The sequence below is a fragment of the Chiloscyllium plagiosum genome, chromosome 25, assembly GCF_004010195.1.
Source record: "Chiloscyllium plagiosum isolate BGI_BamShark_2017 chromosome 25, ASM401019v2, whole genome shotgun sequence".
NCBI lineage: Eukaryota > Metazoa > Chordata > Chondrichthyes > Orectolobiformes > Hemiscylliidae > Chiloscyllium > Chiloscyllium plagiosum.
The window spans coordinates 50,437,619-50,452,341 of record NC_057734.1 but is presented as its reverse complement, the minus strand read 5'-3'; the positions used below and the strand labels follow the sequence as shown (position 1 = coordinate 50,452,341).

The window sequence follows — 14,723 nt, the reverse complement described above, 5'->3', positions numbered from 1 at the left end:
GATGAGGGCAGCCTCAACAACACTCAAGAGGCTTGACACCATCCAGGACAAAGCAGCTCGCTTGACTGGCAGTATATGCACAAGCATTCACTCCTTCCACTACCGACACTCAGTAGCAGAAGTGTGTCCTATCTACAAGATGCATTGCAGAACTTCACCAAAGATCCTCAGACAGCACCTTCCAAACCAACGACCACTTCCATCGAGAAGGACAAGGAGCTTCAGGTTCCCCTCCAAGCCACTCACCATCCTGACTTGGAAATATATCACAGTTCCTTCACTGTCACTGGAGCAAAATCCTGGGATTCCCTCCCTATTGGCATTGTGGGTCAACCCACAGCAGGTGAACTGCAGCAGTTCAAGAAAGCAGCTCACCGGCTCTTATTCAAGGGCAGCTAGGGACGGGCAATAAATGCTACCCTGCCAGCAATGCCCACATCCAAAAAAAATACATAAAAAAAGGCCCTTCGGCCCTCCAAGCGTACGCCGACACATTCTGCCCTTCCATCCTAAATGTGTCTCCACTTACAGGATCCGTAGCCCTCTATTCCCTTGATATGCATGTATTTGTCCAGGTATTTCTTGAATGCTGCTATTGTGTCTGCTTCCACCAACTCCTCTGGCAGCGCATTCTAGGCACTCACCACCCTTTCTATGAAAAACCTGTTGTGCACATCTCTTTTAAACTTCCCACCCCGCACCTTGAACCTGTGTTGACACTTCCACCCAGGGAAATAAAATCTTATACTTTCCACTTTATTCATGCCATTCACAGTCTTATAAATTTCAATCAGGTCACCTCTCAAACACCTGTGTTCCAGTGAAAACAAGCCCTCTCTATCCAACCTTTCATCATACCAGACAACATCCAGGTAAATCATTTCTATACTCCCTCCAAACATCCACATTCTTCAAGTAGTGTGGTGACCAGCACTGTACACAATATTCCAAATGTTGTCTAACCAAAGTTCCATAAAGTTGCAGCATAACTTGCCTACCCTTATACGAAATGCCCCTTCCAATGAAGGCAAGCATGCCATTGGCCTTTTCTACCTGTGCTGTCACCTTGAGTGATCTGTGGCCTTGCACATCCAGATCCCACAGCATATCAATACTCCTAAGAGTTCTGCCAATCACTGTATAATTTTCACCTGTACTTGACCTTCCAAAATGCATCACCTCTCATTTGTCTGGATTAAACTCCATCTGCCATTTTCTTGCCCATACCTCCAGCTGATCTATATTGTGCTGTATCCTCTGATAATCCTCCTCACTATCCACAATTCCTCCAATCTTTGTATCGTCTGTGAGCTTACTAATTAGACCAGCTACATTTTCCACCAAGTCATTTATGTAGACCATGAACAGCAGAGGCCCCCGCACTGATCCCTGTGGAACACTGGTAGTCACAACCCTCAATTCCGAAAATCATCCTTCCACTGATACTCTCTGTCTGCTACAACTAAGCTAGTTCTGTATCCATCTTGCCAGCTCACCCCTGATACCATGTGATTTCACCTTTTGTACCAGTCAGCCATGAAGGACCTTGTCAAAGGCTTTACTAAAGACCATGGAGACAATATCAACTGCTTTTCCCTCATCAATCATCTTTGGCACCTCCTCAAAAAAACTCTATCAATTTAGTGAAGCATGACCTCCTCTGCACAAAACCATGCTGTCTATCGCTAATAAATCCATTTGCTTTTAAATGTGTATCGATCTTGTCCCTAAGATTCTTTTCAAATAATTTCCCTACCACTGACATGAGACTCACAGGCCTGTAATTTCCTGGATTATCCCTGTTATCCTTCTTAAACAATGGGACAACATTGGCTCTTCTCCAGTCCTCTGGGACCTCACCTACAGCCAAGGAGAATACAAAGGCGCCTTTCAATGTTCCAGCAAATTGTTGCCTTGTCTCTCTCAGTCTTCTGGGACAGATTCTATCAGGACCCAGGGACTTATCTACCTTAATACTTTTTGAGATGCACACCTCTTCCTTTTTCTAAGCCAAGGTGCTCTTAAACTCGATATTCCCTTCCCCGAGATCATCCACCACCAATTCCTTCTCTTTGGTGAATATCAAAGTAAAGTATTTGCTTCGGACCTCACTCAGCTCTTCTGGCTCCACACACACATTCTTCCCTTTGTCCTTGAATGAGTCAACCCTTTTCCTGGCTACTCTCTTTTTATATATGTATAAAAAGCCTTGGAATTCTCCTTCAGCCTGTTTGCTAATGACTTTTAATGACCCTTTTAGCCCTTCTAATTCCTTATTTAAGTTCTTTCCTACTTTCCTCATATACTTCAAGGGCTTTGTCAGTTCTCATCCTCCTAGACCTTAGGTATGCTTCCTTGTCCTTTTTGACCAAGATCATAATGGCAGGAATGTGCCGTCCCTGAACTCTCATCAACTGCCGTTTAAAATACTCCCATGTGTCCGATGTAGATTTACCCCCAAACAGTCAATAAGAATTTTCCAGTTCCCGCCTAATATTGTTGTAGTTTGCCTTGCTCCAATTTAACCACTTTCACTGGGGACTGTTGTTATCCAGATCCTGATTATCTTAAAACTCATGGTTTTATAGTTACTACTCCAGAAATACTCCACCATTGAAACTTTACTCAACTGGCCAGGCTCATTTCCCAAAACCAGGTCTTATATAACCCCTTCCCTAGTTGGACTGTTCACATACTCCAAGAAAATGAGGACTGCAGATGCTGGAGATCAGAGTCAAAAAGTGTCGCGCTGGAAAAGCACAGCCGATCAGGCTGCATCCGAGGAGCAGGAGAATCAATGTTTGAAGCATAAGCTTTTCATCAGGAATGTCAATTCACCTGCTTCTCAGATGCTGCCTGACCTGCTGTGCTTTTCCAGTGCCACACTTTCGACTGTTTGCATAGAGTCACAGAGATGTACAGTATGGAAACAGACCCTTCGGTCCAACCCGTCCATGCTGACCAGATATCCCAACCCAATCTAGTCCCACCTGCCAGAACCCGGCCCATATCCCTCTAAACCCTTCCTATTCATATACCCATCCAAATGCCTTTTAAATGTTGCAATTGTACCAGCCTCCACCACTTCCTCTGGCAACTCATTCCATATATGTACCACGCTTGTGTGAAAAAGTTGCCCCTTAGGTCTCTTTTATATCTTTCCCCCCTCACCCAAAACCTATGCCCTCCAGGGAAAAGACTTTGTCTATTTATCCTATCCATGCCCCTCATAATTTTGAAAACCTCTATAAGGTTACCCCTCAGCCTCTGACACTCCAGGGAAAACAGCCCCAGCCTGTTCAGCCTCTCCCTATAGCTTAAATCCTCCAACCCTGGCAACATCCTTGTAAATCTTTTCTGAACCCTTTCAAGTTTCACAACATCTTTCTGATAGGAAGGATACCAGAATTGCACACAATATTCCAACAGTGTCCTAACCAATGATCTGTACAGCCGCAACATGACCTCCCGGCTTCTGTACTCAATACTCTGACTGAAAAATGAAAGCATACCAAACGCCTTCTTCATTATCCTATCTACCTGTGACTCCACTTTCAAGGAGCTATGAACCTGCACTCAAAGGTCTCTTTGTTCAGCAACACGCCATAGGATCTTAGCATTAAGTGTATATGTCCTACTAAGATTTGTTTTCCCAAAATGCAGCACCTCACATTTATTTGAATTAAACTCCATCTGCCACTTCTCAGCCCATTGGCCCATCTGGCCCAGATCCTGTTGTAATCTGAGGAAACCCTCTTCGCTGTCCACTACACCTGCAATTTTGGTGTCATCTGCAAACTTACTAACTGTAGCTCTTATGCTCGCATCCAAATCATTTATGTAAATGACAAAAAGTAGAGGGCCCAGCACTGATCCTTGTGGCAGTCTCCCATGGGGAACCTTGTCGAACGCCTTACTGAAGTCCATATAGATCACATTTACTGCTGTCCTCATCAATCCTCTTTGTTTCTTCTTCAAAAAACTCAATCAAGTTTGTGAGACATGGTTTCCCACGCACAAAGCCATGTTGACTATGCTTAATCAGTCCTTGCCTTTCCAAATACATGTACATCCTGTCCCTCAGGATTCCCTCCAACAACTTGTCCATTACCGACATCAGGCTCACCGGTCTATAGTTCCCTGGCTTGTCCTTACCACCCTTCTTAAACAGTGGCACCTTTATGTGTTTCAAGACATCCAACACTTCCTCCTCTGTAATACAGACATTTTGCAAGGTGTCACCATCTATTTCCCTACATTCTATATCTTCCATATCCTTTTCCACAGTATATACTGATACAAAGTACTCGCTTAGTATCTCCCTCATTTTCTGCGGCTCCACACAAAGGCCACCTTGCTGATCTTTGAGGGGCCCTATTCTCTCCCTTGTTACCCTCTTGTCCTTAATGTATTTGTAAAATCCCTTTGGATTCTTCTTAATTCTATTTGCCAAAGCTATATCATGTCCCCTTTTTGCCCTCCTGATTTCCCCCTTAAATATACTCCTACATCCTTTATATTCTTCTAAGGATTCACCCCGATCGATCCTGTCTATACCTGACATATGCTTCCTTCTTTTTCTTAACCAAACCCTCAATTTCTTTAGTCATCAAGCATTCCCTATACCTACCAGCCTTTCCTTTCACCCTAACAGGAATATACTGTCTCTGGATTCTTGTTATCTAATTTCTAAAGGCTTCCCATTTTCCAGCCACCCCTTTACCTGTGAACATCAGCCCCCAATCAGCTTTTGAAAGTTCTTGCCTAATATCGTCAAAATTGGCCTTTCTCCAATTTAGAACTTCAACTTTTAGATCTGTTCTATCCTTTTCCATCATTATTTTACATCTCATAGAATTATGGTCACTGGCCCCAAAGTGCTTCCCCACTGACACCTCAGTCACCTGCCCTGCCTTATTTCCCAAGAGTAGGTCAAGCTTTGTACCTTCTCTGGTCCGTACATCCACATGCTGAATCAGAAAATTTTCTTGTACACACTTAACAAATTCCTCTTCATTTAAACCCTTAACACTATGTCAGTCCCAGTCTACATTTGGAAAGTTAAAATCCCCTACCATAACCACCCTATTATTCTTACAGATAGCTGAGATCTCCTTACAGGTTTGCTTCTCAATTTCCCTCTGACGATTAGGGGGTCTATAATACAATCCCAATAAGGTGATCACCCCTTTCTTATTTCTCAGTTCCACCCAAATAACCTCCCTGGATGTATTTCCGGGAATATCCTCCCTTATCAAAAATGCCACTCCCCATCCTCTCTTACCTTCCTTTCTATCCTTCCTGTAGCATTTGTACCCTGGAACATTAAGCTGCCAGTCCTGCCCATCCCTGAGCCATGTTTCTGTAATTGCTATGATATCTCAGTCTCATGTTCCTAACCATGCCCTGAGTTCATCTGCCTTCCCTGTTAGGCCCCTTGCATAAATGCAGTTTAATTTATTAGTTATTTATTAGTCCTACCTTGTCCCTGTCTGCCCTGACTGTTTGACTCGCTTCTGTTCTCAGCTGTACCAGTCTCAGGTTGATCTCTTTCCTCACTATCTCCCTGGGTCCCACCCCTCCCACCTTTATAGTTTAAATCCTCCCGAGCAGCTCTAGCAAATCTCCCTGCCAGTATATTAGTCCCCTTCCAATTTAGATGTAATCCGTCCTTCTTGTACAGGTCACTTCTACCCCAAAAGAGATTCCAATGATCCAAAAATGGGAATCCTTCTCCCATACACCAGCTCCTCAGCCATGCATTCATCTGCTCTATCCTCCTATTCCTGCCCTCACTAGCTTGCAGCACCGGGAGTAATCCAGATATTACTACTCTCAAAGACCTCCTTTTCAAATTCTTGCCTAACTCTCTGTAATCTCCCTTCAGAATCTCAACCTTTTTCCTGCGTCAAGAAACTCTCCTAAATAGTCCTTAGAAATTCTGCCCTATCCAAGCCCCCAGGACGAAATTAATCCCAGTCAATAATGGGAAATTGAAATCACCCACCATAACAACTCAGCTATTTTTACATCTTTCCAAAATTCATCCACATATGCTCTCCTCTATCTCTCACTGGCTATTGGGAGGCCTGTAGTATATTCCCAGCATTGTGATTTCACCTTTCCTATTCCTGAGTTCTACCCATATTGCCTCACTGTCCTCTGACGTATCCTCCCTCAGTATAGCTGTGAGATTTTCCTTTACCAGTAATACAACTCCCCACCCCTTTTACAACCTTTTCTATCACACCTGAAACATCTGAATTCTGGGACATTCAGCTGCCAATCTTATCTCTCTTTCACCAAGTCTCCAAAATCACAATGATAGCATAGTTTCAAGTGCCAACCAAAGTTAGAGCTACCTTACCTATTATTCTTCTCACATTGAAACACATGCATTTCAGACCACCTTCTGTATTTTCAACAGCAATGTCCTGCCTGTTCTTGTTCTTAGTCATTTTTGCTTGGTTTCTACCTCTCCCTCAATTTCTGCATCTACTGTCCCACTCCTCTGGTTCCCAATCCGTGCCACACTAGTTTAAACCGTCCCCAACAACTCCCATTAACCCCCCCAAATCCCCCGTCCCAAAGGTCATCAGTCCCGGTCCTGTCCAGTTTGTAGAAGTCCCACCTCCCCCAGAACCAGTTCCAATTCCTCATCAATCTGAAACCCTCACCCTCACACCATCTTCCTGAAGAAGGGCTTATGCCCGAAACGTCGATTCTCCTGTTCCCTGGATGCTGCCTGACCTGCTGCGCTTTTCCAGCAACACATTTTCAGCTCACATCATCTTATCAGCCATGTGTTCATCCTATATATCCTGCTGTTTCTATTCTGACTAGTTTGTGGCACTGCTAGTAATCCTTAGATAACTACCTTTCATATCCTACATTTCAACTTTCTTTCTACTTCTCTAATATTCTGCTTTTAGGACCTCATCCCTTTTTTTAACCTATGCTACTTGTACCAACGTGTCCCACAACCACTGACTTTTTGCCCTCACCCACCAGAATGTCCTGCAACTGCTCCGAGATATCTAGTACCCTCACACCGGAGAAGCAACACATTATCATTGACTCCCGGTTTGCAGCCACAGAAAAGCCTCTGAAGAAGAGGGAGGTGCCACGAATTTGGCTGAGAGGCTATTCCACTCAAAAGTATCTGAAACGTTAAATCTGTTTGGCAGGGAAATAGCCACAGGAGATTCTTGCACAGCCTGCTTAGCCCTCCTGCTCTGCCTGGTGCTCACCCATTCCCTTCCTGCCTGTGGAGTCTGAGTCTGCGATGTGACCACTTCTCTAAACATGCTATCCATGATACTGTCTGCCTTGTGAATGCTCCAGTGTCCCCAGATGCCGAAACTCAGGCTTCCAGGAGCTGCAGCTTCTTGCACACATGCAGGTCCCAGGCACTGGAAACGTTCCAGCTTCCCACATCGAGCAAGAGGAGCAGACTACAATTTGGAACACTCCTGCCATGTCTTAGCCCTTTAACGTAACTAATCTTTCCAATGTCAAATACTTTTAAAACTAAATTGAAGCTGCTGATGCTCTCTGCTTTGATAACAATTTCTCAAAACGTACTTGTTACGCATTAACAACTGTTTCCAGAGGCTGTTTAGGCTCGCACTTCTTTACCTGCTGGAACTCTCACTGCCAACCTTCCTCTCATGAGGTTCTGTCTTCTCTCCTCTGAACCTTGCCTCTCTTTTGTTTGGTTAGAGGAGGGAGGAGGAATGGAAACACTACAGAAATGTAATGTTTGGGGCTGATCGTTCCTTAACAGTAGGTTCTTCCACGATATCCCTCGCACCTGCACAGACTGCAAAGTCCACTCCCAGAATGCAAATAAGCGATGTCTCAGTGTCCTCTGATTGGATCGCAAGTGGAGACCCTCAGTGATTTCTGTTTGGGCTTTTAACTTCTTACAATTTACATCAATGACTTAGATGAGGGGAGCAAAAGCCTGAGAGCTCAATTCACTGATGACACTATGATAGAGAGCAAATCATATTGAGAAGAAAATATAAGGAAATTGCAGCCACATATTGATAGGTTGAGTAAGTGGAAAAAAATCTGGAAGATAGACTGTGGAAAATGTGAAATTGTTCACTTTGGCAGGAAGAATGAAGAAGAAGAGTATTTCTTAAATGGAGGACAACTGTAAAATTCTGAGGTGCAGAGGGAGTCATGTGCTCTAGTGCATGCATCACAAAAACATAGAACGCAGGTACATCACCTAATCAAGAAAGGCAAATTAACGTTGACAGTTAATTGTCAATCATTATTAATTACTTTATTCTGCCCAGCAACACATCTACCAATCAGATTCCACCTGTCAACCAATCAGCACTCTCTTCTCAAAATATAAATGTTAGTTTCCTGTCACGTTGGCATGTCTTGCAAATTGTTGAGATGAATGCAAGAAAAAAAGCTTTGGCAAAACGTGTCATTTTTCAACAATATTCAAGTTCTGTACTACCAAACAAATATTCACTGCTAAACACTCGAATTTGTGCACTTGAGATATGCATCACTTTGGTTTTTGCTGACGTTCACTTTAATTCAAAACCTCAAGAAAGCCTTCTGAGAAATTCAGAAAATCAGAAATTCTTCTGACTGTTCTGTGCTTGTTATAAGTTTTGTTATCTGCAAATCTAACTGATGCTATCATTCACCTGCGAATATAAGTGCCAGATTCTGTCTTCAAATATGTGTTTGATCATGGCTTTTGCACAAACATCGAAGAGCAATGGCAATAAACCACACCCAATTGTCAAACTCCTCTTCCAATTCCACCTGATTCTAAATCCCTGCTGACTACTCTCACTGTTGTTCCTTGTCCATGTTCTTATGTAAAACCCCAGTTTTGTTTTTATATTTCTGTATTTTTAATTGTGAACCAATATGAAAAAAGAACTATTTTAAAAGATCAAGGATAGGTGTAGGATTGTTGTATGTTTTGAACGCAAGTAACCTGACAATTCCCGAATAAACATTTACATAGCTGCAGCGTTGAAGTATAGTTGTAGTTGAGGTGAAGCCAAGGGAGCTTTCATTTACAACTGGAAGCTGATTGGTCTACAGACTCGTCATCAGATCTCCACCAGCTGGAGAGCTCTGTGTTCTTTGCAGTAAAAGCCACTTTAAAACTGGAGAAAATTAGTTGCTATAAGCTGTGACTTTTACTTGATAATTCCTTTTCTCAGTTCCAGTTGAAACAGCCTGTTGCAAACCAATGCAAATCTGCTAGAGAAGGAAGACCAAGGAGCAGCATTCTGACCTGCACACAAGGGGGAAATTTAAGAGGAATTGACTTTTCATTAGTGGAGCTATACAGTGATGTTTCCTAATTATTTACCTGTTGCTAAGAGTATTTCAGTAAAGTAGAACATGGTCTGCACTTTCTGTCAACCTGGATCTAAATGACAGGTAAATTGGATAATTGTGAGCACTTTTTAACATCCTTAACATTTGTAACGAATTTGGGAATAGCAGGTCTTGATTTCCAGTGCATTGCCCCACATGGTGCAACATTTATCTGTAGTTTCTTTTTCCACTCTACTCTAATGTCTTTCAGCATTGTCAAGAACTTACAAATTCTGGATTAGTGGTGCTGGAAGAGCACAGCAGTTCAGGCAGCATCTGAGGAGCAGTAAAATCGACGTTTCAGGCAAAAGCCCTTCATCAGGAATAAAAAAGTCAGTCCAACCAATTTTTTTTAATCTACAAAACACATACAAAACCTGGCCACACATTAATCTTATCAAGCTAAGTAATTTCTCTTATCCTGGTTATCTCTGATATTGCCTTCCTATCTGTTGTCTTTGTTATAATTCTCAACACAATCTTTGATGCTTGGACAATCAATCGACCTGATTACATGAAAACCTCATAGAGATTTTAAAGAGGTGACAAATGTTGTGGATAGATGCTGTTTATATGGACTCCCAGAAGGGTTTTGATAAAGCCCCACACAAGATATCGTTATCGAAATTGGTAATTCACAGAATTGAGGGCAAATTACTGACATAGATAGGCAATTAGTTGAGTAGCAGGAAACCGAGAGTTGGAACATTGGGTCAATACTCATCGGCAGGACATGATTAGTAGTGTCCTTGCAGGGATGGAACATAGAACAGTACAGCACAGTACCGGCCCTTCGGCCCACGATGTTGTGCCGAGCATTTAGCTTAATCTAAGATCAACCGAACCTACACACCCCTTAAATTACTGCCATCCATGTATTTGTACTATAGAACATAGAAATGTGTCGGGCCTCAATTATTCACAATATTCATTAATAACTTGGATAATAGCATTCCTGATGAAGGGCTTTTAACCAAAACATAGATTTTCCTGCTCCTCAGATGCTGCCTGACCTGCTGTGCTTTTCCAGCACCACACTCTTGACTTTGATCTCCAGCATCTGCAGTCCTCACTTTCGCGTAATGGCATGAAAAGTCAAATATCCAAAACAAGTGATGACACTTGGGCAGTATTGTAGACAGTTTTCTTGACAGCATAAAATTGCAACAGGTGAATGGGCAAAGCTGTAGTAGATGGATTTTAAAATAAGCAAGTGTGAGGTTATTTATTTTGAATCGAAAAAGGATGCACCAGGATATTTTTGTATGGCGCAAAGTTAAATACAGTGGCTATCCAATGAAATTTGGGGGTTCAGACATATAGCTATTTAAAATGAGATGAACATGTGCAGAAAATAGTCAAGGCGGCTAATGGAATGCTGGTCTTCATATCTAAAGGACTGGAGTACAAGAATGCAGACATAACATTGCAGATTTACAAAACTCTGATTAAACTCCCAAGCACTGTGAGCAGGACCGGGCACCACACCTTAGGAAGAATGTTCGTTTCAGCTGAATAAAGGCAACTACAGAGGCATGAGGAAGGAGCTGGGTAGAACTGACTGGGATAGAAGCCTAGCAGGAAAGACAGTGGAACAGCACTGGCAGGAGTAATTACTCTGGGAGTAATTCAGGAAACACAACAGAGATTCATCCTGAGGAAAATGAAGCATGGTACAGGGAGGATGAAGCAACCATGGCTTCACTAGGGAAGTGAGGGATAACATCAAAGCAAAAGAGAAAGCATATAATATGATGAAGGGCAGAGGGAAACCAGAGGATTGGGAAGCTTATAAAGACCAATAAAGGGCAACAAAATAAGAAATAAGGAAGGAGAAGATTAAATATGAGGGTAAGTTAGCCAGTAATATAAAGGAAGACTGTAAGAGTTTCTTTAGGTATATAAACGGCAAAAGAGAGGTAAATGTAGACATTGGGCTGCTGGAAAATGACGCTGGAAAGATAGTGTGGGGTACAAAGAAAGGGCTGAGGAACTGAATAATTACTTTGCATCAGTCTTCACAGTGGAAGACATGAGTAATATTGCTCAAATTCAAGAGAGTCAGGGGGCAGAGGTGAGTATGGTGGAGAACGTGCTAGAAAAACTGAATGGCTTGAAGGTGGATAAATCACCTGTACCAGATGGACTACACCCTAGAGTTCTAAGGGACATAACTAAAGAGAAGTGAAGGCATTAGTAGTGATCTTTCAGGAATTGCTAGAATCAAGGAAGGTTCCAGAAGACTGGAAAATCACTATATGACACCCTTGTTTAAAAAGAGAGTTAGGCAAAAGATGGAAAATTACAGACCTATTAGCCAAACCTCAGTCACGGGTAAGATCCTGGAATCCATTGTGAAGGATAAGATTTCTGAATACTTGGAAGTGTATGGTAAAGTAGGGCAAAGTCAGTGTGGTTTCATCAAGGGGAGGGCATGCCTGACAAATTTGCTAGAATTCTTTGAGGAAGTAACGAGCAGGTTAGACTAAGGAGAGCCAATGGATGTTATCTATTTGGACTTCAAGAAGGCCTTTGACAAGGTGTTGCACAGGAGGCTGGAGCCATGGTATTAGAGGCAAGATGCTAGCATGGATAGAAGATTGGCTGTCTTTTAGAATGCAGAGAGTGGGGTCCTTCTCAGGACCATTCATTCCTGAAAAGGGCCTTCTCAGGATGGCACCACAGTGTTGGGAGCATGCTTTTCACTTTATACATTAACGATCTAGGTGAAGGAACTGAAGTTTGCAGATAGATACAAAGATAGGTAGAGAGACAGATAAAATTGAGGAGGTGGGAAGGCTGCAGAAGAATTTGGACAGGTTAGGAAAGTCGGCAAAGAAGTGGCAGATGGAATACAATGTCGGAAAGTGTGAGATCATGCACTTTGGGCCCAAGGCAAGCGCACGATGCTAGGCCACAGATCAGCCATGATCTTGTTTAATGACGGAGTATGCTTGAGGGGATGACTGGCCTACTCCTGTTCCCAAGTTCCTATGTTTCCGAACTCAGGCTTGTCTTTAGCTCCTTTTCTCAGGTGAACATTAATACTTGAATGAAGTTCTCAGGCCATTCTCCTGATCAGTAAATATCTTTGCACAGCTTGGAAACACTGAGGTTACACTCTTTCCAATTTTCATGAATTCTATTGTTACTTCCCTTATTGCAGCTGCTTTTCTAATTTTTATCTATTTAGTCCGCTGTTATTTCAACATCTCCAGTTTCTGATCCATTTAAATTGACCATCATTTTCTTCTTCTAGTTCAATCATATCCTGCTTTTCAAATATTCCATATTGTTCTTCAAGATGCTCCACCCAAATTTTTATTTTCTGTTCCCTGTTTCTTTAATCTGTTTTCATTGCTTGTTCACAGAGGTGGTTGTTTTATGTCTCTAGCTAACTCACTTACTTCATTTACAAATTCTTCACTTACCTCTTCCTGTTTCTGTCGATCCCACTGTTTTCTCTGTATTCCACCTCAGATCTTATCTAGTTGGAGTACCATTTCCATTTTCAGTAGATTAGAAACTCAATTTGTTTTGGCTTCTGGTTTGAGCTTTCTAGTTCTGTATCTTTATCTCACCACTAAATCGTCCTGTAACAAATATATGTGTTGCCAAACATTTTCCCCATATCATGTCTTCTCTTATGATGCCTAAACCGTGCAGTTTTTATCATGAGTATTGTTGCTGTGCAAAAATCAGCTGTTTTTGGCTTCACTCATTTCTTTTTCCAAGTCTCTATGCTCCTACTTACTCTGTCATCTGTTTCTTTTCAACAATGGTCCATCCACGCTCCTGGTTGATTTTTTTGTTTTCAGTTCCATTACACATTTCATCACCATTCTCCTTGAATCTCTGCTTGAGCTTATATATATATATGAATCATGGTAACGTCCACTAGTTATCCCTTTGACTATATGACTTACATTTCACAAAGTTAGCAGCTACTTTGTCAAGCATGACAGCTACTCCCCACTTTTTTTCTTGTTGCGAGTTTCAAGAGGCTTCCAGATCATGAGGGAGAGAGAGAGGTGCAAGCCTGCAGGGAAATCAGAGATGTGGAAGACCTACAGAATAGTGAAACTATGGGATTTAATGTTCAAAATATCAAGTGGAATAATATTAAAGGGTAAGGGAGGGGACAAATTTCTGAAATATATTAAGGAGAACCTCTTTCACCAGCAGTTCTTGGCCCCACAAGGAAGTAAGCACTGCTGGATTTGATGGTGGGGAATGAGGTGGGCCAGGTTGACCTGTGGGGGAAACACTTGGCTAAGAGTGATCACCATATCTTAAGGGTTAGATTAATAATGGAGAACAGCAAAGGAACAAACTGCTTCCAAACTGGAAGAAGACTGACTTCAATGGGATGAGAGGGCATCCAACCAGGCAAATGGAAAGATTAACAAGAGAAAACTAACAAAATGATCTTTAAGGGGATAATGACTAAAATACTAACTAAAGTACACAAATAGGATGGCAGGAGGGGAAACAAACAGTGGATGATGTGGGAGAAAAGATACGATTAAAGAAACAAGGAGGGTGTATGATGCACGTGAATTCTTCAAACAAGAATCAGGCCAAATACAATAGCTTAACAGAGAAAATAGGAAAATAAGACTGGCAAAGAGAGAGAAAAATGATAATGGAAGGAGGGGCGGCTGGATCTTATTTGGAGCAAACTGTTGAAATGTGATTGGAGATGCAGGGCAAGGCTGGAATACATAAGGAGTCTTTGTTACCAAGGAAAAGGAAGCTGATAAAAAATATCAGTCGAAGTGGAGATGGTAAAAGTATGGTTGAAGTACTCGTTAAATGTAAATGAATAGGCTCGATGTACTGGAAAGGCTGAATTTGTTTAGAATGGTTACATTGCCCAAGTCTGGATGACATGCATCCCAGGATCTTGAAGAAAATGGGAGTGGAGGTAGCAAAATACTTCCACAGATCTGAGGGAAGTATCAAAGGATTAGACGATGTAGACCAGAGAAAGAAAAGTGTGCAAGGACTCTTCGTAGTAACTTCAGGTGAAAGGCAGGGGTGAGTAAAATTTTAGAAATAATTACTAGGGGAAAGAAGTCAAAAGAGAGGTTTGTGTATATTAAGGATAATCAACATGGATTGTAAAAGACAGACTGTTTTTGTTTAATCTAATTGAATGTATTGGTGAAGTGACAGAGAAGACTGATGAAGGGAATGTTGTCTCTGTGTACTTTAAAGAAGTGCTTGACAAAGATCAAGTAGATTGGACGGGGCGGTGTTTGTGCAGTGTGTCCAGGAAGCTTTTCTAACTCAGTATGTAGATTGTCCAACCAGAGGGGAAGCCATATTGGATTTGGTACTCGGTAATGAAC

The 14,723-nt window shown here is 42.0% G+C and overlaps 1 protein-coding gene across 5 annotated transcripts in view; it reads right to left on the bottom strand.

Moving 5' to 3' along the window:
* Positions 1 to 14,723, bottom strand: part of si:ch211-225b11.4 (thyroid adenoma-associated protein homolog) — a 240,776-nt gene that overhangs the window by 162,581 nt on the left and 63,472 nt on the right. The window contains exon 1 of one of the 5 annotated variants that reach the window (XM_043716175.1): positions 13,124 to 13,144. The exons of the other annotated variants lie outside the window; for them this stretch is intronic. Coding sequence (XP_043572110.1) covers position 13,124 — 1 coding nt within the window. The 5' untranslated portion in view covers positions 13,125 to 13,144. Of the gene's footprint in view, positions 1 to 13,123; positions 13,145 to 14,723 lie in introns of those variants that run through there. 5 annotated transcript variants of the gene reach the window in all.